Genomic DNA, 23,639 nt, shown 5'->3' with positions numbered 1-23,639 from the left:
TGGGTCAATAAAGCTCATTATGAGGTCAATAGGGATCAATATGAGGTCAAGATGGGTCAATAGGAGGTCAATGTGGATCAATAGGAGGTCTACATGGGTCAATGGGGATCAATAGGAGGTCAATAGGGATCAATATGAGGTCAATATGGATCAATGTGAGGTCAACATGGGTGAATATGGATCAATATGGGGTCCACATGGATCAATATGAGGTCAACATGGGTCAATAGGGATCAATATGAGGTCAAGATGGGTCAATAAAGGTCATTAAGAGGTCAATAGGGATCAATATGAGGTCAACATGGGTCAATGGGGATCAATATGAGGTTCCCATGGATCAATATGAGGTCAACATGGGTCAATAGGGATCAATATGAGGTCAAGATGGGTCAATAGGTCAATGTGGATCAATAGGAGGTCGATGTGGATCAATAAGAGGTCTACATGGGTCAATGGGGATCAATAGGAGGCCAATGGGGATCAATAGGAGGTCAATATGGGTCAATAAAGGTCATTATGAGGTCAACAGGGATCAATATGAGGTCAATGTGGGTCAATGTAGATCAATATGGGGTCAACATGGATCAATATGAGGTCAAGATGGGTCAATATGGATCAATATGAGGTCAAGATGGATCCAGATGGATCAATACGAGGTCAATATGAGGTCAAGGTGGACCAATATGAGGTCAACAGGAGTCAACATGGATCAATACGAGGTCAATATTTATCAATAAGAGGTCACCAGCGGTCAAGATCAGCCCATAAGGGTCAACGTGAGGTCTCCAGGAGTCGATACGATCCATACGGGTCCCTCTTCTCCCTTGGGTCCCATCAGCCCACGAAGTTCTCCAGGTCCTCGAGCGGCGGGGCCGGCCCCCTCGTCCCCGAAGCCGCCGGCCCCGCCTCGGGCTCTGGTGGCCCCGGGTGGTTGGTGGCCACGTGGCGCTGGAGGAGGGTGCGGTGGGAGAAGCCCCGGGGGCAGAGGGGGCAGGGGAAGCGCTCGGGCCGGTGGGTTCGCATGTGGACGTTGAGGGAGCTCTTCTGGGTGAAGCGTTTGGAGCAGACGGCGCACTGGAAGGCCCGCACCCCCGTGTGGGTCACCATGTGCTTCAGGAGGTAGTCGCGGAGGGAGAAGGAACGCCAGCAGATGGAGCACTGGTGGGGCTTCTCGCCTGCGGGGATCGATACGGGGTCAATAGGGGTCAATACGGGTCAGTATGGATCAATATGAGGTCAATATGGGTCAATAAGACACTAATATGAGGTTAATATGGATCAATATGGGGTCAACGTGGATCAATACGGGGTCAACATGGATCAATACGAGGCCAATATGGATCAATATGACCTCAACATGGATCTATGAGGTCAGTATGGATCGATATGAGGCCAAGATGGATCAATACGAGGTCCACGTGGGTCAATATGGATCAATATGAGGTCAAGAGGGATCAATATGAGGTCAAGATGGGTCAATATGGATCAATATGAGGTCAACGTGGATCAATATGAGGTCAAGATGGGTCAATATGAGGTCAATATGGGTCAATGTGGATCAATATGAGGTCAAGATGGGTCAATATGGTCCAATATGAGGTCAATGTGGATCAATATGGTCCAATATGAGGTCAACAGGGGTCAATCTGGATCAATATGAGGTTAATATGAGGTCAATATGGGTCAATATGGATCAATATGAGGTCAATGTGGATCAATATGAGGTCCACATGGGTCAATATGGATGAATAGGAGGTCAATATGGATCAATATGAGGTCAATATGACACTAATACGAGGTTAATATGGATCAATACGAGGTCAACGTGGTCCAATATGAGGTCAACATGGATCAATACGAGGCCAATATGGATCAATATGACCTCAACATGGATCTATGAGGTCAGTATGGATCAATATGAGGCCAAGATGGATCAATACGAGGTCCACGTGGGTCAATATGGATCAATATGAGGTCAAGATGGGTCAAGATGGATCCATATGAGGTCAAGATGGATCCATATGAGGTCAATATCGATCAATATGGATCCATATGAGGTCAAGATGGATCAATATGTATCAATATGAGGTCAAGATGGATCCATATGAGGTCAATATCGATCAAGATGGATCCACATGAGGTCAAGATGGATCCATATGAGGTCAATATCGATCAATATGGATCCATATGAGGTCAAGATGGATCCATATGAGGTCAAGATGGATCAAGATGGATCCATATGAGGTCAAGATGGATCCATATGAGGTCAATATCGATCAATATGGATCCATATGAGGTCAATATCAATCAATATGGATCCATATGAGGTCAATATCGATCAATACGGATCTATACGAGGTCAACCTGGAGCAGGACAGGTTGACCGGGCTCAAGACGGGTCCACACGGCTCCCTCTGAGATCAAGATGGATCCATCTGAGGTCAAGATGGATCCACCTGAGGTCAGGATGGATCTCCGTGAGGTCCATATGGACCGATACGGACCGATACCGATCAATCCGGATCAATACAAGCCCCCTTGGTCCTCACCGGAGTGGATGAACATGTGCTTGGCGTAGTTCTTCCTGGAGCTGAAGCTCTTGTGGCAGTGGCCGCACTGGTAGGAGGCCTCGGGGCCTCTCGAGGGGCCCTCCCGGGGGTCCCCCCCAACTTTTCCTCCTCCACCTTCCGTTCCCACCACCCGGCTCGGAGCTTCCGAGCTCGAGGCGCCTCCAAACTTCTCCTGGTGGGGCCACGGGGCCAGGAAAACCTCGTTAGCGCCCAGGAACGAAGCGAAAGGCGCTGGGGTGGGATCTTCTTCGTCGTCGTCGTCTTCGTCTTTGAGCGGCAACTGGAGACGCAACGGTTGACGCTGTTTCCGAGGGTGGAAACTCGGAGACGGCTCCAGGGAAGCCAGGTGGAGGGTGGGATCTGGGGGCACCACGAGGAGTTTGGGAGGAGGAGGAGGATCCAGGGGAGGTTGAGGTGGATCTAGGTGAGGTTGAGGTGGATCTAAGTGAGGTTGGAGCAGATCGGGATGAAGTTGAGGTGGATCCAGATGAGGTTGGAGTGGAATCGTCTTCGGAAAACGACTCTGGGAATGAGATCGGAGCGATGGAAGAGGATCTGGATGAGGTTGAGGTGGATCTAGGTGAGGTTGAGATGGATCTAAGTGAGGTTGGAGCGGATCAAGGTGAAGTTGAGGTGGATCGGGATGAAGTTGAGGTGGAATCGTCTTCGGAAAACGACTCTGGGAATGAGGTCGGAGCGATGGAGGAGGATCTGGATGAGGTTGAGATGGATCTAGGTGAGGTTGAGATGGATCTAAGTGAGGTTGGAGTGGAATTGTCTTCAGAAAACGACTCTGGGAATGAGGTTGGAGCGACGGAGGAGGATCTGGATGAGGTTGAGACGGATCAGGAGGAGGTTGAGGTGGATCAGGAGGAGGTTGAGGTGGATCAGGAGGAGGTTGGAGCGACGGAGGAGGATCAGGCTGAGGTTGAGGTGGATCCAGATGAGGTTGGAGCGGAATCATCTTCGGAAACCGGCTCTGGGAATGAGGTTGGAGCGATGGAGGAGGATCGAGGTGAGGTCGGAGCGGGATGGTCTTCGGAAAACGGCTCTGGGAGATGATCTGAGTGCACTCGTCGATGACCGTCTTGATCTGGAGGACGGAGGCGGCCGTGAGGATCTGCAGGGCTTCCGAGCGAGCCACCACCAAGCAGCCGCTGTAGAGGAACTCCACCAGCTGCCGGACGGCGCCGCTGGGGACGACGGGGGGGACCTCGATGGCCGAGTGGCCCAGGAGGAGCTTGTCGTGGAAGAAGGGGCTCCCGGCGGCCAGGACGCAGCGGTGGGCGCGGAGAGAGGCCTCGCGGATGCGGACGGTGACGTCGCAGAAGAGGCCCCCCAGGCGTTGCCCGTTGAGGGTCTCCAGGAGCGAGCGGCTGAAGTTCTGCAGGTGGATGTAGTGGACGGAGTCGGACATGGCCGAGGAACCCGGGGCTGGAGGGCCAGACGGGGCAAGAGGGGTCAGTGGGAGGTCAATGTGGTCAATGGGAGGTCAACGTGGTCAATGGGAGGTCAACGTGGTCAAGAGGAGGTCAGTGTGGTCAAGAGGAGGTCAAGATGGGTCAATGTGAGGTCGTGACGGGTCAACAGAAGGTCAAGATGGATCAATAGGAGGTCAATGTGGTCAATAGGAGGTCAAGATGGGTCAATAGGAGGTCAATATGGATCAATAGGAGGTCAATGTGGTCAATAGGAGGTCAGTGTGGTCAAGAGGAGGTCAAGATGGGTCAATGTGAGGTCGTGACGGGTCAACAGAAGGTCAAGATGGATCAATAGGAGGTCAATGTGGTCAATAGGAGGTCAAGATGGGTCAATAGGAGGTCAATGTGGTCAATAGGAGGTCAGTGTGGTCAATAGGAGGTCAGTGTGGTCAAGAGGAGGTCAAGATGGGTCAATGTGAGGTCGAGATGGGTCAACAGAAGGTCAAGATGGATCAATAGGAGGTCAATGTGGTCAATAGGAGGTTGATATGGATCAATAGGAGGTCAATGTGGTCAATAGGAGGTCAAGATGGGTCAATAGGAGGTCGATATGGATCAATAGGAGGTCAATGTGGTCAATAGGAGGTCAGTGTGGTCAAGAGGAGGTCAAGATGGGTCAATGTGAGGTCGTGACGGGTCAACAGAAGGTCAAGATGGATCAATAGGAGGTCAATGTGGTCAATAGGAGGACAAGATGGGTCAATAGGAGGTCGATATGGATCAATAGGAGGTCAATGTGGTCAATAGGAGGACAAGATGGGTCAATAGGAGGTCGATATGGATCAATAGGAGGTCAATGTGGTCAAGAGGAGGTGAAGATGGGTCAATAGGAGGTCGATATGGATCAATATGAGGTCAACGTAGGTCAAGATGGATCAACAGGAGGTCAAGATGGGTCAATGTGGATCAATATGAGGTCTAGAGGGGTCAATGTGGATCAACATGAGGTTGAGATGGGTCAATATGAGGTCAATATGGATCAATACAAGGTCAATATGGGTCAATGGATCAATATGAGGTCAATATGGATCCATATGAGGTCAATGTGGATCAACAGGAGGTCAATAGGGATCAATAGGAGATCAAAGTGGATCAATAGGTGGTCAATAGGGGTCAATATGAGGTCAATAGGGGTCAATATGAGGTCAATGTGGATCAATAGGTGGTCAATAGGGGTCAATACGAGGTCAATAGGGGTCAATATGAAGTCAATATGGATCAATAGGAGGTCAATGTGGATCAATATGAGGTCAATAGGGGTCAATACGAGGTCAATAGGGGTCAATATGAGGTCAATAGGGATCAATACGAGGTCAATGTGGATCAATATGAGGTCAATAGGGGTCAATATGAGGTCAATAGGGATCAATAGGAGGTCAATAGGGGTCAATATGAGGTCAATAGGGATCAATACGAGGTCAATGTGGATCAATATGAGGTCAATAGGGGTCAATATGAGGTCAATGTGGATCAATATGAGGTCAATAGGGGTCAATATGAGGTCAATATGGATCAATAGGAGGTCAATAGGGATCAATAGGAGGTCAATAGGGGTCAATATGAGGTCAATAGGAATCAATAGGAGGTCAACAGGGGTCAATACGAGGTCAATAGGGATCAATATGAGGTCAATAGGGATCAATACGAGGTCAATGTGGATCAATATGAGGTCAATAGGGGTCAATATGAGGTCAATGGGGATCAATAGGAGGTCAATAGGGGTCAATATGAGGTCAATAGGGGTCAATATGAGGTCAATATGAGGTCAATACGAGGTCAATAGGGATCAATATGAGGTCAATAGGGGTCAATAGGGATCAATAGGAGGTCAATAGGGATCAATAGGAGGCCCAGGAGCCCCCAGGGAATCCCCAGGGGTGGGGGACGCCCCCCCTTGTGACGTCATCAGGGCTCGACGGGCGGGGCCGGGGACACCCCCCTCCCCACCCCAGGGCGCGTCGCGTGACGTCACGAGGCCTCCGGAAGGCGCGCTGCCCCCCCCATGACGTCACCAGGCCGCGTGACGTCACCAGGACCGGGGGTCGCGGGGTTTTCCGCGTTGATGACGTCACAGGGGGTCCCCCCCCCTCACACCCCCCCCCCCCATCAAGGGCCCCCCCGGGGGGCGGGGGGAGGGGGCGGGGCCGCACTCACCTCGGCGCCCGCCGCCGCCGCCCCAGGAACCCGGAAGCGCCCGCCGCGCTCGCTTCCGGCCGCGCGGTGACGTCACTTCCGCTCCTAGAGAGCGCGCGGTGGGGGGGCGTCCGTATAGAGGGATTGGGGGGGGGTCTGGACCGGAAGTGAGGGAGGAGAGAGGAGGGGAGGGCAGCGAGACCCCCCGCGAAACCATAGAGAGAGGCGGCCAGAGAGGCGCCAGCGGGGGTGGGGGAGACCTCCGAGACAGGCCCCGGGGCCCCGTAGGGACCCTATAGAGCCCATAGACACCCCATAGGGACCCTATAGAGCCCATAAGGACCCCGTAGACCCCATAGACACCCCATAGGGACCCTATAGAGCCCATAGGGACCCCATAGGGACCCCATAGACACCCCATAGACACCCCATAGGGACCCTATAGAGCCCATAGGGACTCCATAGACCCCACAGACACCCCATAGGGACCCTATAGACCCCATAGGGACCCCATAGGGACCCTATAGAGCCCATAAGGACTGCATAGACACCCCATAGGGACCCTATAGAGCCCATAGGGACTCCATAGACCCCATAGGGACCCTATAGAGCCCATAAGGACTCCATAGGGACCCCATAGGGACCCTATAGAGCCCATAGGGACCCCATAGAGGAACCCATAGACTCCATAGGGACCCAAAAGGGACTCCATAGACTCTCTAGGGACTCCATAGGGACCTCAAAGGGACCCCATAGGGACCACATAGGGACCCTATAGAGCCCATAGAGACCCCATAGACCCCAAAGGGGCCCTATAGACCCCATAGGGACCCCAAAGGGACCCCATAGGGACCCCATAGACCTCATAGGAACCCTGTAGGGACCCCATAGACCCCATAGGGACCCCATAGACCCCATAGGGACCACAGAGGGACCCCATAGACCCCATAGAAACCACAAAGGGACCTCATAGACCCCATAGGGAGCCCATAGAGACCCCATAGACCCAATAGGGACCTCAAAGGGACCCAATAGGGACCTCATAGACTCCATGGGGACCCCATAGGGACCTCATAGACCCCTAAGGGACCCCATAGACTCCATAGGGACCCCAAAGGGACCCCGTAGACCCCATGGGGACCACATAGGGACCCCATAGGGACCATAGGGACCCCATAGACCCCATAGAGAGCCCATAGGGACCTCAAAGGGACCCCATAGAGACCCTATAGACCCTATAGGGACCCCAAAGCAACCCTAGAGACCCAACAGGGACCCCAAAGAGACCCCATAGGGACCCTATAGAGCCCACAGGGACCCCAAAGGATCCGTAGATCCTCCTGGAGAACCTCAACCCATGGATCCAACCCCAATTCCTGGGGGTCACCCCCCCCCCGAGGCCCCTGCACCCCAATTCCTGGGTGTCACCTCCAAGCTGAAGGTGGAGAACCTCAATTTTGGGGGTTCACCTCGCCCCTGAGCCCCCTGCACCCCAATTCCTGGGTGTCACCTCCAAGCTGAAGGTGGAGAACCTCAATTTTTGAGTGTCACCTCCAAGCTGAAGGTGGAGAACCTCAATTTTTGGGGTTCACCTCACCGCTGAGCCCCCTGCACCCCAATTCCTGGGTGTCACCTCCGAGATGAAGGTGGAGAACCTCAATTTTTGGGTGTCACCTCCATCCTGAAGGTGGGGAACCTCAATTTTTGGGTGTCACCTCCATCCTGAAGGTGGGGAACCTCAATTTTTGGGTGTCACCTCCATCCTGAAGGTGGGGAACCCCAATTTTTTGGGTGTCACCCCCACCCTGAGGCTCCCGCACCCCAATTTTTCGGTTCTTCTGGCTCGGGTGACGCCTCCGGCTTGGAGTTTGATGGAGCTGAAATGATTTTCTGGGACATCTGGAGGCCCTGGAGGGGGGGAGGGAGAAGCTCCAGGGCCCCAGTTCCCACGCTCCCCGAATTCGGAGGCGAGAGGGACGGACAGACGGACAGGTCAGAGAAAAGAAAGGTTTGGGGACCCCCCCCCAGCCCCCCAAGATCCAGGACCCCCCCAGTCCTGAGGGACCCAGGAGCCCCCCCAGTTCTATAGGGACCCAGGAGCCCCCCCAGTTCTAAGGGACCCAGGAGCCCCCCCAGTTCCATAGAGACCCAGGAGCCCCCCCAGTTCTAAGGGATCCAGGAGCACCCCCAGTTCCATAGAGACCCAGGAGCCCCCCCAGTTCTAAGGGACCCAGGACCCCCCAGTTCTATAGGGACCCAGGAGCCCCCCCAGTTCCATAGGGACCCAGGAGCCCCCCCAGTTCTTAGGGACCCAGGACCCCCCCAGTTCTATAGTGACCCAGGACCCCCCAGTTCTAAGGGACCCAGGAGCCCCCCCAGTTCTAAGGGACCCAGGAGCCCCCCCAATTCCATAGGGATCCAGAAGCCCCCCCAGTTCTAAGGGACCCAGGAGCCCCCCCAGTTCTAAGGGGACCCAGGACCCCCCCCAGTTCTAAGGGATCCAGGACCCCCCCAGTTCTTAGGGACCCAGGAGCCCCCCCAGTTCTAAGGGACCCAGGAGCCCCCCCAGTTCCATAGGGACCCAGGAGCCCCCCCAGTTCTGAGGGACCCAGGAGCCCCCCCAGTTCTAAAGGGACCCAGGAGCCCCCCCAGTTCTAAGGGACCCAGGAGCCCCCCCAGTTCCATAGGGACCCTGGAGCCCCCCCCGACCCCCCAAAATCCAGGCCCCCCCCCCCCTTTTACCCCCCCAGTTTGATCCATGATGGACGAGGGGCCCCCCGGAATGACCCAGGTGAGTTTTTGTGGGGGGGACACCCACATATATGAGGGGGGGTCTCAAGTATTTTGGGGGTTCCAGGAGTTTGAGGGGACCCCCCCAACCTCAACTGCACCCCCCAAACCCTCAACCGGCCCCCCCAAACCCAACTGGACCCCTCCAACCTCAACTGGACCCCCCCAAACCCCAACTGGACCCCCCCAAACCCTCAACTGGACCCCCCCAACCCCAACTGGACCCCCCCAAACCCTCAACAGGACCCCCCCAACCCCAACTGGACCCCCCCAAAACTCAACTGGACCCCCCAAACCCCGACTGGACCCCCCCAAAACTCAACTGGACCCCCCCAAACCCAACTGGACCCCCCTAAACCCTCAACTGGACCCCCCCAAAATGCAACTGGACCCCCCAAAAACTCAACTGGACCCCCCAAACCCCGACTGGACCCCCCCAAAACTCAACTGGCCCCCCCCAACCCCCAACTGGACCCCCCCAAGCCCCAGTGGCCCCCCCCAAATCCTCAACTGGACCCCCCCAAACCCAACTGACCCCCCCAAACCCTCAACTGGACCCCCCCAACCCCAACTGGCCCCCCCAAACCTCAACTAGAGCCCCCCAAACCCCAACTGGCCCCCCCCAAACCCCAACTGGCCCCCCCCAACCCCAACTAGACCCCCCCAAACCCCAACTGGCCCCCCCCACCCCCACCTAGCCCCCCAAAATGAGTGTGTGTCCCCCTAAGCTGTCCCCCCACCCCCCAGACGTGTCCCCCTCTTACCCCCCCCCCCCAATTCCCGTGTCCCCCCCCCTTTTTCTTCCCCGCCCCCCCAGTCTCGGAGCCGCCTGGAGCTGGAGAAGGAGCTGAGGGAGCTCAGCAACCAGGTGGGCGGGGCCTGAGGGGAGGGGGCGTGGCCTCAGGTGTCAATCAAACCACAGGGGGCGTGGCCTGAGCTGCTTATTGACCCAGTGGGCGTGGCCTCAGCTGTCAATCAAACCCCAGTGGGCGTGGCCCAAGCCGCCTATTGGCCCAGTGGGCGTGGCCTACGGGGCTCAACCACCCAAGGGGGGCGTGGCCTGAGCTGTCAATCACCCCCGTGGGGGGCGTGGCCTGTTGCAGGTGGCGGCGCTGGGGCGGGGCCTGGCCCAGGAGAGGGGGCGGAGCCTGGCGGAGGGCGGGGCCCTGCGGGCCCTGGAGATCGCGGTGGGCGGGGCCAAGGCCCGGGTGGGCGGGGCCTGCAGGGCACGTGACCGGGCGCTGGAGCGGCTGCGGCTGCAGCAGGTGGGCGGGGCTAAAGGGAAGGGGGCGGGGCTAAAGGGAGGGGCGGGGCTAAAAAGGGAAGGGGCTAAAAGAGGGGCGGGGCTAAAGGGGAAGGGGCCGGGCTAGGGAGCCACTATTAGTGGGTCTATGGGAGCTGTGGGTGGCTCTATGGGTGGGTCTGTGGGTGCTATAGGTGGGTCTAAGGGTGCTATGGGTGGGTCTATGGGTGCTGTGGAAGGTTCTATGGGTGCTATGGGTGGTTCTATGGGTGCTATAGGTGCTTCTATGGGTGCTGTGGGTGGGTCTATGGGTGCTATGGGTGGGTCTGTTGGTGCTGTGGAAGGTCCTATGGGTGCTATGGGCGGCTCTATGGGTGCTATGGGCGGCTCTATGGGTGCTGTGGAAGGTTCTATGGGTGCTATAGGTGGGTCTATGGGTCCTATGGGGGGTTTTATGGGTGCTGTGGAAGGTTCTATGGGTGCTATGGGTGGTTCCATGGGTGCTATAGGTGGATCTGTGGGTGCTATAGGTGGATCTGTGGGTGCTATGGGTGGGTCTATGGGTGCTATAGGTGGTTCTATGGGTGCTGTGGGTGGGTCTATGGGTGCTGCGGAAGGTTCTATGGGTGCCATAGGTGGGTCTATGGGTGCTATGGGTGGGTCTATGGGTGCTATGGGTGGTTCTATGGGTGCTGTGGGTGGGTCTATGGGTGCTGCGGAAGGTCCTATGGGTGCCATAGGTGGGTCTATGGGTGCTGTGGGTGGCTCTATGGGTGCTATGGGTGGGTCTGTTGGTGCTGTGGAAGGTCCTATGGGTGCTATGGGCGGCTCTATGGGTGCTATGGGCGGCTCTATGGGTGCTGTGGAAGGTTCTATGGGTGCTATAGGTGGGTCTATGGGTCCTATGGGGGGTTCTATGGGTGCTGTGGAAGGTTCTATGGGTGCTATGGGTGGATCTGTGGGTGCTATAGGTGGATCTGTGGGTGCTATAGGTGGATCTGTGGGTGCTATGGGTGGGTCTATGGGTGCTATAGGTGGTTCTATGGGTGCTGTGGGTGGGTCTATGGGTGCTGCGGAAGGTTCTATGGGTGCCATAGGTGGGTCTATGGGTGCTATGGGTGGGTCTATGGGTGCTATGGGTGGGTCTATGGGTGCTGCGGAAGGTCCTATGGGTGCTATGGGTGGTTCTATGGGTGCTGTGGAAGGTCCTATGGGTGCTATGGGTGGCTCTATGGGTGCTATGGTGGGTCTATGGGTGCTGCGGAAGGTCCTATGGGTGCTATGGGTGGCTCTATGGGTGCTATGGGTGGGTCTGTTGGTGCTGTGGAAGGTCCTATGGGTGCTATGGGTGGCTCTATGGGTGCTATGGGTGGGTCTGTTGGTGCTGTGGAAGGTCCTATGGGTGCTATGGGTGGCTCTATGGGTGCTATGGGTGGGTCTATGGGTGCTGTGGAAGGTCCTATGGGTGCTATAGGTGGTTCTATGGGTGCTATGGGTGGGTCTGTTGGTGCTGTGGAAGGTCCTATGGGTGCTATGGGTGGCTCTATGGGTGCTATGGGTGGGTCTGTTGGTGCTGTGGAAGGTCCTATGGGTGCTATGGGTGGCTCTATGGGTGCTATGGGTGGGTCTGTTGGTGCTGTGGAAGGTCCTATGGGTGCTATGGGTGGCTCTATGGGTGCTATGGGTGGGTCTATGGGTGCTGTGGAAGGTCCTATGGGTGCTATAGGTGGTTCTATGGGTGCTATGGGTGGGTCTGTTGGTGCTGTGGAAGGTCCTATGGGTGCTATGGGTGGGTCTATGGGTGCTATGGGTGGTTCTCTGGGTGCTGTGGGTGGGTCTATGGGTGCTGCGGAAGGTCCTATGGGTGCTATGGGTGGTTCTACGGGTGGTTTTGTGGGTGCTGTGGGTGCTATGGGTGGCTCTATGGGTGCTGTGGGTGGCTCTATGGGTGCTGTGGGTGGCTCTATGGGTGCTATGGGTGCTATAGGTGCTTCTATGGGTCATATGGGTGGTTCTATGGGTGATCCTATGGGTGCTGTGGGTGGGTCTATGGGTGCTGCGGAAGGTCCTATGGGTGCTATGGGTGGTCCTATGGGTGCTGTGGAAGGTCCTATGGGTGCTATGGGTGGCTCTATGGGTGCTATGGGTGGCTCTATGGGTGCTATGGGTGGGTCTATGGGTGCTGCGGAAGGTCCTATGGGTGCTGTGGGTGGCTCCATGGGTGCTATGGGTGGGTCTGTTGGTGCTGTGGAAGGTCCTATGGGTGCTATGGGTGGTTCTATGGGTGCTATGGGTGGGTCTGTTGGTGCTGTGGGTGGCTCTATGGGTGCTGTGGGTGGCTCTATGGGTGCTGTGGGTGCTATAGGTGCTTCTATGGGTTCTATGGGTGGTGCTGTGGGTGGCTCTATGGGTGCTGTGGGTGGTTCTATGGGTGCTATGGGTGGTTCTATGGGTGCTATAGGTGGTCCTATGGGTGCTGCGGAAGGTCCTATGGGTGCTATGGGTGGGCCTGTGGGTGCTACGAGTCCTATGGGTGGTTCTATGTGTCCTATGGGTGGGTCTATAGGTGCTGTGGATGGGTCTATGGGTGCTATGGGTGGTTCTATAGGTGGTTCTGTGGGTGCTGCGGGAGGTTCTGTGGGTGCTACAGGTGGTTCTATGGGTGCTACAGGTGGTTCTATGGGTGCTATGGGTGGTTCTATAGATGGTTCTGTGGGTGCTATGGGTGCTATAGGTGGGTCTATGGGTGGTTCTGTGGGTGCTGTGGGTGCTGTGAATGTTTCTATGGGGGGTTCTATGGGTGCTGTGGGTGGTTCTATAGGTGCTGCTGTTGGTTTTGTGGGTGCTATGGGTGCTATGAGTAGTTCTATGGGTTCTGTGGGTGCTATAGGTGGTTCTGTGGGTGCTATAGGTGGTTCTATGGGTGCTGCTGGTGGTTCTGCGGGAGGTTCTATGGATTCTGTGGGAGGTTCTATGGATTCTATGGGTTCTGCGGGAAGTTCTATGGATTCTATGGATTCTGTGGGAGGTTCTATGGGTTCTCCAAGAGGTTCTATGGGAGGTTCTATGGGTTCTGCGGGAGGTTCTATGGATTCTATGGGTTCTGCGGGAAGTTCTATGAATTCTATGGGTTCTGTGGGAGGTTCCATGGACTCTATGGTTTCTGTGGGAGGTTCCATGGGTTCTCCTGGAGGTTCTATGGATTCTGTGGGAGCTTCCATGGGTTCTCCTGGAGGTTCTATGGATTCTGTGGGTGCTTCTGTGGATTCTATGGGTTCTGTGGGAGGTCCCGTGGGTTCTCCAGGAGGTTCTATGGATTCTATGGGTTCTGTGGGAGGTTCTATGGGAGGTTCTATGGATTCTGCGGGAGGTTCTATGGGTTCTGTGGGTGCTTCTATGGCTTCTATGGGTTCTGCGGGAGGTTCTCTGGAATCTCCGGAAGGTTCCGTGCTTGCAGGAGGCTCACCAGGGCCTGTTTGCGGAGCTGGTGGCCGCCCGCATGGCCCGGGAGGGGGCGGAGCTCCGGGCGCAGGAGGCGGAGTCGGCGCGGAGACAGAGGGAGGCGGAGCTGCTGCACCTGCGCCAGGTGAGCGGGGACAGGGGGCGTGGCCCAGGGGCTCCAGGATGCTCCAGAGATGGTCCCAGGGTGGTCTTGGATGGCCCCAAGGTGGTCTTGGGTGGCCCAGGGGGTCCAAGATGCTCCAGAGATGGCCCCAGGGTGGTCTTGGGTGGCCCCAAGGTGGTCTTGGATGGCCCCAGGGTGGTCCAAGATGCTCCAGAGATGGTCCCAGCGTGGTCTTGGGTGGCCCCAAGGTGGTCCAAGATGCTCCAGAGATGGTCCCAAGGTGGTCTTGGGTGGCCCCAAGGTGGTCTTGGGTGGCCCAGGTGGTCCAAGATGCTCCAGAGATGGCCCCAAGGTGGTCTTGGGTGGCCCAGGGGCTCCAAGATGCTCCAGAGATGGTCCCAGGGTGGTCTTGGATGGCCCCAAGGTGGTCTTGGGTGGCCCAGGGGCTCCAGGATGCTCCAGAGATGGCCCCAAGGTGGTCTTGGGTGGCCCCAAGGTGGTCTTGGGTGGCCCACGTGGTCCAAGATGCTCCAGAGATGGCCCCAAGGTGGTCTTGGGTGGCCCAGGGGCTCCAAGATGCTCCAGAGATGACCCCAAGATGGTCTTTGGTGGCCCAGGTGGTCCAAGATGCTCCAGAGGTGGCCCCAAGGTGGTCTTGGATGGCCCCAAGGTGGTCTTGGGTGGCCCAGGTGGTCCAAGATGCTCCAGAGATGGTCCCAGGATGGTCTTGGGTGGCCCCAGGGTGGTTCAAGATGGTTTAAAGATGGTCTTGGGTGGCCCAGGTGGCCCCAAGATGGTCTTTGGTGGCCCCAAGATGGGGGGTTCTGTGGGTGCTACAGGTGGTTCTCTGGGTTCTCTGGGTTCTATGGGTTCCATGGGTGGTTCTATGGGTGCTACTGGTGGTTCTATGGGTGCTACTGGTGGTTCTATGGGTGCTAGAGGTGGTTCTATGGGTTCTACTGGTGGTTCTATGGGTTCTGTGGGTGCTACTGGTGGTTCTATGGGTTCTAGAGGTGGTTCTATGGGTTCTGTGGGTTCTGGAGGTGGTTCTGTGGGTTCTGGAGGTGGTTCTATGGGTTCTGGAGGTGGTTCTGTGGGTGCTACGGGTGGTTCTGTGGGTTCTGTGGGTGCTAGAGGTGGTTCTGTGGGTGCTGTGGGTGGCTCTATGGGTTCTATGGGTTCTGGAGGTGGTTCTATGGGTTCTGGAGGTGGTTCTGTGGATGCTAGAGGGGGTTCTGTGGGTGCTAGAGGTGGTTCCGTGGGTTCTACGGTTGGTTCTATGGGTTCTGTGGGTGCTACAGGTGGTTCTATGGGTTCTACTGGTGGTTCTATGGGTTCTGTGGGTGCTACGGGTGGTTCTGTGGGTGCTACGGGTGGTTCTGTGGGTGCTAGAGGTGGTTCTATGGGTGCTAGAGGTGGTCCTATGGGTCCTATGGGTTCTGGAGGTGGTTCTATGGATTCTAGAGGTGGTTCTATGGGTTCTGGAGGTGGTTCTGTGGGTGCTAGAGGTGGTTCTGTGGGTTCTCTGGGTGCTAGAGGTGGTTCTGTGGGTTCCATGGGTGGTTCTGTGGGTGCTACGGGTGGTTCTATGGGTTCTGTGGGTGCTGCAGGTGGTTCTATAGGTGCTAGAGGTGGTTCTGTGGGTTCCATGGGTGGTTCTATGGGTGCTAGAGGTGGTTCTATGGGTTCTGTGGGTGCTGCAGGTGGTTCTATAGGTGCTAGAGGTGGTTCTATGGGTTCTATGGGTGCTAGAGGTGGTTCTATGGGTGCTAGAGGTGGTTCTACGGGTTCTGTGGGTGCTAGAGGTGGTTCTATGGGTGCTAGAGGTGGTTCTATGGGTTCTATGGCTTCTGGAGGTGGTTCTATGGCTTCTGGAGGTGGTTCTATAGGTTCTGGAGGTGGTTCTGTGGGTGCTAGAGGTGGTTCTGTGGGTTCTCTGGGTGCTAGAGGTGGTTCTGTGGGTTCCATGGGTGGTTCTGTGGGTGCTACGGGTGGTTCTATGGGTTCTGTGGGTGCTGCAGGTGGTTCTATAGGTGCTAGAGGTGGTTCTGTGGGTTCCATGGGTGGTTCTGTGGGTGCTAGAGGTGCTTCTATGGGTGCTGCAGGTGGTTCTGTGGGTTCTATGGGTGCTGCGGGTGGTTCTATAGGTGCTAGAGGTGGTTCTATGGGTGCTATAAGTGTTCCTGTGGGTGCTATAGGTGGTTCTATGAGTTCTATGGGTGCTGGAGGTGGTTCTGTGGGTGCTGCGGGTGGTTCTATGGGTGCTAGCGGTGGTTCTATGGGTTCTGTGGGTGCTAGAGGTGGTTCTGTGGGTGCTAGAGGTGGTTCTATGGGTTCTATGGGTGCTAGAGGTGGTTCTGTGGGTTCCATGGGTGGTTCTGTGGGTGCTCTAGGTGGTTCTATAGGTGCTAGAGGTGCTTCTATGGGTGCTGCAGGTGGCTCTGTGGGTTCTATGGGTGCTGCGGGTGGTTCTATAGGTGCTAGAGGTGGTTCTATGGGTGCTATAAGTGTTCCTGTGGGTGCTATAGGTGGTTCTATGGGTTAATCAGTGGGTTCTATGGCTTCTGCGGGTGGTTCTATGGATTCTATGGGTTCTGGGGGGCGTGGCCAGGTGAGTGGGCGGGGCCACGAGCCCAATAGAGGAGGGGCTATAGGACCCTGAGGTGTGTCACCAGGTGAGTAGGTGAGGATGTGTCACCAGGTGAGTCTATAGGGCCCTGTGGGCGTGGCCAGGTGAGTGGGCGTGGCTTCCTCTGGCCACGCCCCCCCCCTGTTCCCCCCCACCTCCCCCCAGGCCGTGGCAGCCGCGCAGCGCGAGAGGCGTCGAGCGGAGCGGGAACGCGACGAGGTGGCCGCTCGGGTTGGCCGCTCGCCCAGCCCCACGTGAGCCCTGGCCCCGCCCACAACCCCCTATAGGGGCATAGAGGCCCCTATAGGCCCCTATAGCCCCCAATGGGGGCCCTATAGCCCCCAATGGGGCCCCTATAGAGCCCAGCGTGGCCCCTATAGCCGCGAATGTGGACCCTATAGAGCCCAGTGTGGCCCCTATAGACCCCGTTCCCGTCCCCTATAGCCCCCATTCCCCTATAGAGCCGAGTGTGGCCCCCTATAGAGCCGAGTGTGGCCCCCTATAGACCTCAATGTAGCCCCTATAGAGCTGAATGTGGCCCCTATAGCCCCCAAGGTGTCCCCTATAGCCCTCAATGCGGCCCCTGTAGCCCCGAATGCAGTCCATATAGACCCCAATGCGGCCCCTATAGACCCCAATGTGGCCCCCAACGTGGCCCCTGTAGCCCGCAGTGTGGCCTCTATAGACCTGAATGGGGCCCCTATAGACCCCATTCCCGTCCCCTATAGCCCCCATTCCCCCTATACACCCCAAGGTGGCCCCTATACACCCCAAGGTGGCCCCCATAGGCCCCCACAGACCTGAATGTGGCCCCTATGGACCCCTGTGTGGCCCCTATAGACCCCAATGTGGCCCCTTTAGAGCAGAATATGTCCCCTATAGACCTGAATAAGGCCCCTATAGAGCTGAATATGGCCCCTATAGCCCCCATTCCTGTCCCCTATAGACCCGAATATGTCCCCTATAGACCCGAATAAGGCACCTATAGAGCTGAATATGGCCCCTTATAGCCCCCGTTCCCGTCCCCTATAGACCCCTATGTGGCCCCTATAGCCCCCATTCCCATCCCCTATAGACCCCTATGTGGCCCCTATAGCCCTCATTCCCATCCCCTATAGACCCCTATAGCCCCCATTCCCGTCCTCTATAGACCCGAATAAGGCCCCTATAGAGCTGAATGTGACCCCCTATAGCCCCCATTCCCGTGCCCTATAGACCCCTATGTGGCCCCTATAGCCCCCATTCCCATCCCCTATAGACCCCTATGTGGCCCCTATAGCTCCCATTCCCATCCCAGATAGACCCCTATGTGGCCCCTATAGCCCCCATTCCCATCCCCTATAGACCCCTATAGCCCCCATTCCCATCCTCTATAGACCCAAATAAGGCCCCTATAGAGCTGAATGTGGCCCCCTATAGCCCCCGTTCCCGTCCCCTATAGACCCCTACGTGGCCCCTGTAGACCTGAATGGGGCCCCTATAGCCCCCATCCCCGCCCCCTATAGCCCCCATTCCCCATCCCCTGTAGCCCCTAGGGTGGGTCCCCATCCCCTATAGCCCCTCTATCCCCGTCCCCTATAGATTCCGGCCCCTCCCGGACCCCGAGGGGCTGCGGGCGGCGCTTATGGAGCTGCGGAATCGCAACCGGGCGCTGCAGCTGCACCTGCAGCAGCGGCTCAGCCAGGTCAGGCACCTATGGGGGCCATAGGGGGCACCTATGGGGGTGGGGACCGCCTGTGGGGGGTGAATAGGGGCACCTATGGGTGATATAAGTGGTTCTATGGGTGATGTGGCAGGTGCAGTGGGTGCTAGAGGTGGTTCTGTGGGTGCTAGAGGTGGTTCTGTGGGTGCTAGAGGTGGTTCTATAGGTGATGCAGCAGGTATTGTGGTTCTATAGGTGATGCTGTGGGTGCAGTGGGTGCTGTGGGTGCTCTAGTGATTCTATAGGTGACGCAGCAGGTTCTGTGGGGGCTCTAGGTGGTTTTATAAGTGCTCTAGGTGCCTCTACAGGTGCTCTAGGTGATTCTATAGGTGCTTCTATAGGTCCTAACCCCCCATCCCCCACTCGTCGCAGGCTGAGGAGCTGCGGCGGGCGCTGGAGGCCGCGGGGTCTCGGGCTCAGGAGGCCTCGTGGGTTCCATAGGTGCTCTAGGTGCTTCTATGGGTGCTCTAGGTGCCTCTACAGGAGCTCTAGGTGCTTCTATAGGTGCTTCTATAGGTTCTGACCCCCCTTTCCCCCTGGGTGCAGGCAGAGGAGCTGCGCCAGGCGCTATAGTTGATGTTCTAGGTGCCTCTACGGGTGCTCTAGGTGCCTCTACGGGTGCTCTAGGTGCCTCTACAGGAGCTCTAGGTGCTTCTATAGGTGCTTCTATAGGTCCTAACCCCCCTTTCCCCCTGGATGCAGGCAGAGGAGCTGCGCCAGGCGCTATAGTTGATGTTCTAGGTGCCTCTATGGGTGCTTTAGGTGCCTCTACAGGTGCTCTAGGTGCTTCTATATGTGCTTCTATAGGTCCTAACCCCCCATCCCCCACTCGTCACAGGCTGAGGAGCTGCGGCGGGCGCTGGAGGCCACGGGGTCTCGGGCTCAGGAGGCCTCGTGGGTTCCATAGGTGCTCTAGGTGCCTCTATGGGTGCTCTAGGTGCCTCTACAGGAGCTCTAGGTGCTTCTATAGGTGCTTCTATAGGTTCTGACCCCCCTTTCCCCTTGGGTGCACGCAGAGGAGCTGTGCCAGGCGCTATGGTTGATGTTCTAGGTGCCTCTACGGGTGCTCTAGGTGCCTCTATGGGTGCTCTAGGTGCCTCTCCAGGTGCTCTAGGGGCTTCTATAGGTGCTTCTATAGGTCCTAACCCCCCACCCCCTCCTCGTCGCAGGCTGAGGAGCTGCGGCGGGCGCTGGAGGCCGCAGGGTCTCGGGCTCAGGAGGCCTCGTGGGTTCCATAGGTGCTCTAGGTGCCTCTACGGGTGCTCTAGGTGCCTCTATGGGTGCTCTAGGTGCCTCTACAGGAGCTCTAGGTGCTTCTATAGGTGCTTCTATAGGTCCTAACCCCCCTTTCCCCCTGGGTGCAGGCAGAGGAGCTGTGCCAGGCGCTAGAGTTGATGTTCTAGGTGCCTCTACGGGTGCTCTAGGTGCCTCTACGGGTGCTCTAGGTGCCTCTACAGGTGCTCTAGGGGCTTCTATAGGTGCTTCTATAGGTCCTAACCCCCCACCCCGTCCTCGTCGCAGGCTGAGGAGCTGCAGCGGGCGCTGGAGGCCGCGGGGTCTCGGGCTCAGGAGGCCTCGTGGGTTCCATAGGTGCTCTAGGTGCCTCTATGGGTGCTCTAGGTGCCTCTATGGGTGCTCTAGGTGCCTCTACAGGAGCTCTAGGTGCTTCTATAGGTGCTTCTATAGGTCCTAACCCCCCTTTCCCCCTGGGTTCAGGCAGAGGAGCTGTGCCAGGCGCTATAATTGATGCTCTAGGTGCCTCTACGGGTGCTCTAGGTGCCTCTACGGGTGCTCTAGGTGCCTCTACGGGTGCTCTAGGTGCTTCTATAGGTGCTCTAGGTGCCTCTACGGGTGCTCTAGGTGCCTCTATGGGTTGTCTAGGTGCCTCTACAGGAGCTCTAGGTGCTTCTATAGGTGCTTCTATAGGTCCTAACCCCCCTTTCCCCCTGGGTGCAGGCAGAGGAGCTGTGCCAGGCGCTATAATTGATGCTCTAGGTGCCTCTACGGGTGCTCTAGGTGCCTCTACGGGTGCTCTAGGTGCTTCTATAGGTGCTCTAGGTGCCTCTACGGGTGCTCTAGGTGCCTCTACGGGTGCTCTAGGTGCCTCTACAGGTGCTCTAGGTGCCTCTATGGGTTGTCTAGGTGCCTCTACAGGAGCTCTAGGTGCTTCTATAGGTGCTTCTATAGGTCCTAACCCCCCTTTCCCCCTGGCTGCAGGCAGAGGAGCTGTACCAGGCGCTATAGTTGATGTTCTAGGTGCCTCTACGGGTGCTCTAGGTGCCTCTACGGGTGCTCTAGGTGCCTCTACAGGAGCTCTAGGGGCTTCTATAGGTGCTTCTATAGGTCCTAACCCCCCACCCCCTCCTCGTCGCAGGCTGAGGAGCTGCGGCGGGCGCTGGAGGCCGCGGGGTCTCGGGCTCAGGAGGCCTCGTGGGTTCCATAGGTGCTCTAGGTGCCTCTACAGGTGCTCTAGGTGCCTCTATGGGTGCTCTAGGTGCCTCTACAGGAGCTCTAGGTGCTTCTATAGGTGCTTCTATAGGTCCTAACCCCCCTTTCCCCCTGGGTGCAGGCAGAGGAGCTGTGCCAGGCGCTATAATTGATGCTCTAGGTGCCTCTACGGGTGCTCTAGGTGCCTCTACGGGTGCTCTAGGTGCCTCTACGGGTGCTCTAGGTGCTTCTATAGGTGCTCTAGGTGCCTCTACGGGTGCTCTAGGTGCCTCTACAGGTGCTCTAGGTGCCTCTATGGGTTGTCTAGGTGCCTCTACAGGAGCTCTAGGTGCTTCTATAGGTGCTTCTATAGGTCCTAACCCCCCTTTCCCCCTGGGTGCAGGCAGAGGAGCTGTGCCAGGCGCTAGAGTTGATGTTCTAGGTGCCTCTACGGGTGCTCTAGGTGCCTCTACGGGTGCTCTAGGTGCCTCTACAGGTGCTCTAGGGGCTTCTATAGGTGCTTCTATAGGTCCTAACCCCCCACCCCCTCCTCGTCGCAGGCTGAGGAGCTGCGGCGGGCGCTGGAGGCCGCGGGGTCTCGGGCTCAGGAGGCCTCGTGGGTTCCATAGGTGCTCTAGGTGCCTCTATGGGTTGTCTAGGTGCCTCTACGGGTGCTCTAGGTGCTTCTATAGGTGCTTCTATAGGTTCTGACCCCCCTTTCCCCCTGGGTGCAGGCAGAGGAGCTGCGCCAGGCGCTAGAGTTGATGTTCTAGGTGCCCCTACGGGTGCTCTAGGTGCCCCTATGGGTGCTCTAGGTGTCTCTACGGGTGCCCTAGGTGCCTCTACAGGAGCTCTAGGTGATTCTATAGGTGCTTCTATAGGTCCTAACCCCCCACCCCCTCCTCGTCGCAGGCTGAGGAGCTGCGGCGGGCGCTGGAGGCCGCGGGGTCTCGGGCTCAGGAGGCCTCGCGGCTTCAGCTCCGGCTGCAGCGGGAGCAGCGGGAGCTGCAGGAGAAGCTGCTGCGGCCGCGGGTCCCGCCGGCCCCTACGGAGGCCGCGCTGCGAGCTCGATGCAGCCACCTCCAGGAGCTCCTGCAGCGCGAAGCCGGGTGAGATGCCCAGCTCGGTGGCCCCAGGGTGGTTTTGGGGGCTCCAGGATGGTCTTGGGTGGCCCAGGTGGCCCCATCGTGGTCTTTGGTGACCCCATCGTGATCTTTGGTGGCCCCATCGTGGTCTTTGGTGGCCCCGAGATGATCCCAGATGGTTTAAAGATGGTCTTTGGTGGCCCCAAGATGGTCCAAGATGGTTTAAAGATGGTCTTGGGTGGCCCAGGTGGCCCCATCATGGTCTTTGGTGGCCCCATCATGGTCTTTGGTAGCCCCAAGATGGTCCCAGATGGTTTAAAGATGGTCTTGGGTGGCCCAGGTGGCCCCGTCATGGTCTTTGGTGGCCCCATCATTGTCCAAGATGGTTTAAAGATGGTCTTGGGTGGCCCAGCTGGCCCCAAGATGGTCTTTGGTGGCCCCAAGCTGGTCCAAGTTGGTTTAAAGATGGTCTTGGGTGGCCCCATCATGGTCTTTGGTGGCCCCATCATGGTCCCAGATGGTTTAAAGATGGTCTTGGGTGGCCCCAGGGTGGTCTTGTGGTCCAAGAAGGTCAAAGGGGGCTCCAGGATGGTCTTTGGTGGCCCCAAGATGGTTCAAGATGGTTTCAAGATGGTCTTGGGTGGCCCAGGTGGTCCAAGATGCTCCAGAGATGGTCCCAGGATGGTCTTGGGTGGTCCAAGATGGTTTAAAGATGGTCTTGGGTGGCCCGGGTGGTCCAAGATGCTCCAGAGATGGTCCCAGGATGGTCTTGGGTGGCCCAGGGGGGTCCAAGATGCTTCAGAGATGGTCTTAGGTGGCCCAGGTGGTCCAAAGATGGTCCCAGGGTGGTCTTGGGTGGCCCCAGCATGGTCCCAGATGGTTTAAAGATGGTCTTGGGTGGCCCCAGGGTGGTCTTGGTGGTCCAAGAAGGTCAAAGGGGGCTCCAGGATGGTCTTTGGTGGCCCCAGGGTGGTTCAAGATAGTTTCAAGATGGTCTTGGGTGGCCCCAGGATGGTCTAAGGTGGTTCCAGCATGGTCTTGGGTGGCCCAGGTGGTCCAAGATGCTCCAGACATGGCCCCAAGACGATCTTTGGTGGCCCCAAGACGATCTTTGGTGGCCCCAAGATGGTCCCAGATGGTTTCAAGATGGTCTTGGGTGGCCCAGGTGGCCCCAAGATGATCTTTGGTGGCCCCAAGATGGTCCCAGATGGTTTCAAGATGGTCTTGGGTGGCCCAGGTGGCCCCAAGATGGTCTTTGGTGGCCCCAAGATGACCTTTGGTGGCCCCAAGATGGTTTCAAGATGGTTTTTGGTGGCCCGGGTGCTCCAGAGATGGTCCCAACGTGGCCTCGGGTGGCCCCGGGGTGACCTGGAGGTGTCCCTGGGCTGGCTTGGGGGTGACCTTGGGTGTCCCCAGGGCGCGGGTGACGATGACGCGGGCGGCGCGGGTGGCCGGCCGGCGGCTCCGGGCGCTGGCGGCCGAACTGCAGGAGCTGCGGCTGCAGGGGGAGCGGCACCGGCTGCAGGTGGGGCACGTCCCCGTGTCCCCGTGTCCCCGTGTCCCCGTGTCCCCGTGTCCCCATGTCCCATGCCTTGTCCTCAGGTCCCCATGTCTCATATCCCAGTGGTGTCCCCTATGGTGTCCCCGTGTCCCACCCCGTGTCCCACCCCGTGTCCCCTATGGTGTCCTTGTGTCCCACCCCGTGTCCCCTATGGTGTCCCTGTGTCCCACACCATGTCCCCTATGGTGTCCCCTATGGTGTCCCCATGTCCCCTATGGTGTCCCCGTGTCCCACCCCGTGTCCCCGTGTCCCACCTCGTGTCCCCTATGGTGTCCCTGTGTCCCACACCATGTCCCCTATGGTGTCCCCTATGGTGTCCCCATGTCCCCTATGGTGTCCCCATGTCTCACCCCGTGTCCCCTATGGTGTCCCCGTGTCCCCTATGATGTCCCCCTGTCCCCTATGGTGTCCCCATGTCCCACCCCGTGTCCCCTATGGTGTCCCCATGTCCCA

The 23,639-nt window shown here is 57.5% G+C and overlaps 2 protein-coding genes across 3 annotated transcripts; one reads left to right on the top strand and one right to left on the bottom strand.

The window, feature by feature from the left end:
* Positions 1 to 575: 575 nt before the first annotated feature.
* On the bottom strand, positions 576 to 6,229 carry LOC138734878 (zinc finger and BTB domain-containing protein 45-like). 2 transcript variants are annotated; one of them, XM_069882701.1, is made up of 4 exons: positions 6,206 to 6,227; positions 3,297 to 4,004; positions 2,550 to 3,005; positions 576 to 1,175 (listed from the first exon to the last, which is right to left on the bottom strand). In XM_069882701.1, exons 2-4 carry the CDS (start codon positions 3,985 to 3,987, stop codon positions 835 to 837), a joined length of 1,488 nt encoding a protein of 495 aa, XP_069738802.1. In that variant the 5' UTR covers positions 3,988 to 4,004; positions 6,206 to 6,227; the 3' UTR covers positions 576 to 834. The 2 variants fall into 2 exon arrangements, with proteins under 2 accessions (XP_069738802.1, XP_069738800.1); XM_069882699.1 differs by having other exon boundaries at positions 2,550 to 4,004; positions 6,206 to 6,229.
* Positions 6,230 to 8,928: 2,699 nt separating this feature from the next.
* Positions 8,929 to 21,653, top strand: LOC138734890 (myosin heavy chain, embryonic smooth muscle isoform-like). The gene is made up of 7 exons (XM_069882712.1): positions 8,929 to 8,975; positions 9,792 to 9,842; positions 10,078 to 10,239; positions 13,675 to 13,803; positions 16,577 to 16,665; positions 17,993 to 18,095; positions 21,453 to 21,653. The coding sequence occupies exons 1-7, from the start codon at positions 8,943 to 8,945 to the stop codon at positions 21,651 to 21,653; spliced, it is 768 nt and encodes a 255-aa protein (XP_069738813.1). The 5' UTR covers positions 8,929 to 8,942.
* The last annotated feature ends 1,986 nt before the right edge of the window (positions 21,654 to 23,639 follow it).

The sequence above is a fragment of the Phaenicophaeus curvirostris genome, unplaced genomic scaffold, assembly GCF_032191515.1.
Source record: "Phaenicophaeus curvirostris isolate KB17595 unplaced genomic scaffold, BPBGC_Pcur_1.0 scaffold_297, whole genome shotgun sequence".
Taxonomy (NCBI): Eukaryota; Metazoa; Chordata; class Aves; order Cuculiformes; family Cuculidae; genus Phaenicophaeus; species Phaenicophaeus curvirostris.
Note: the sequence above shows the minus strand (reverse complement) of the source record. Positions and strands in the feature narration are given on the sequence as shown.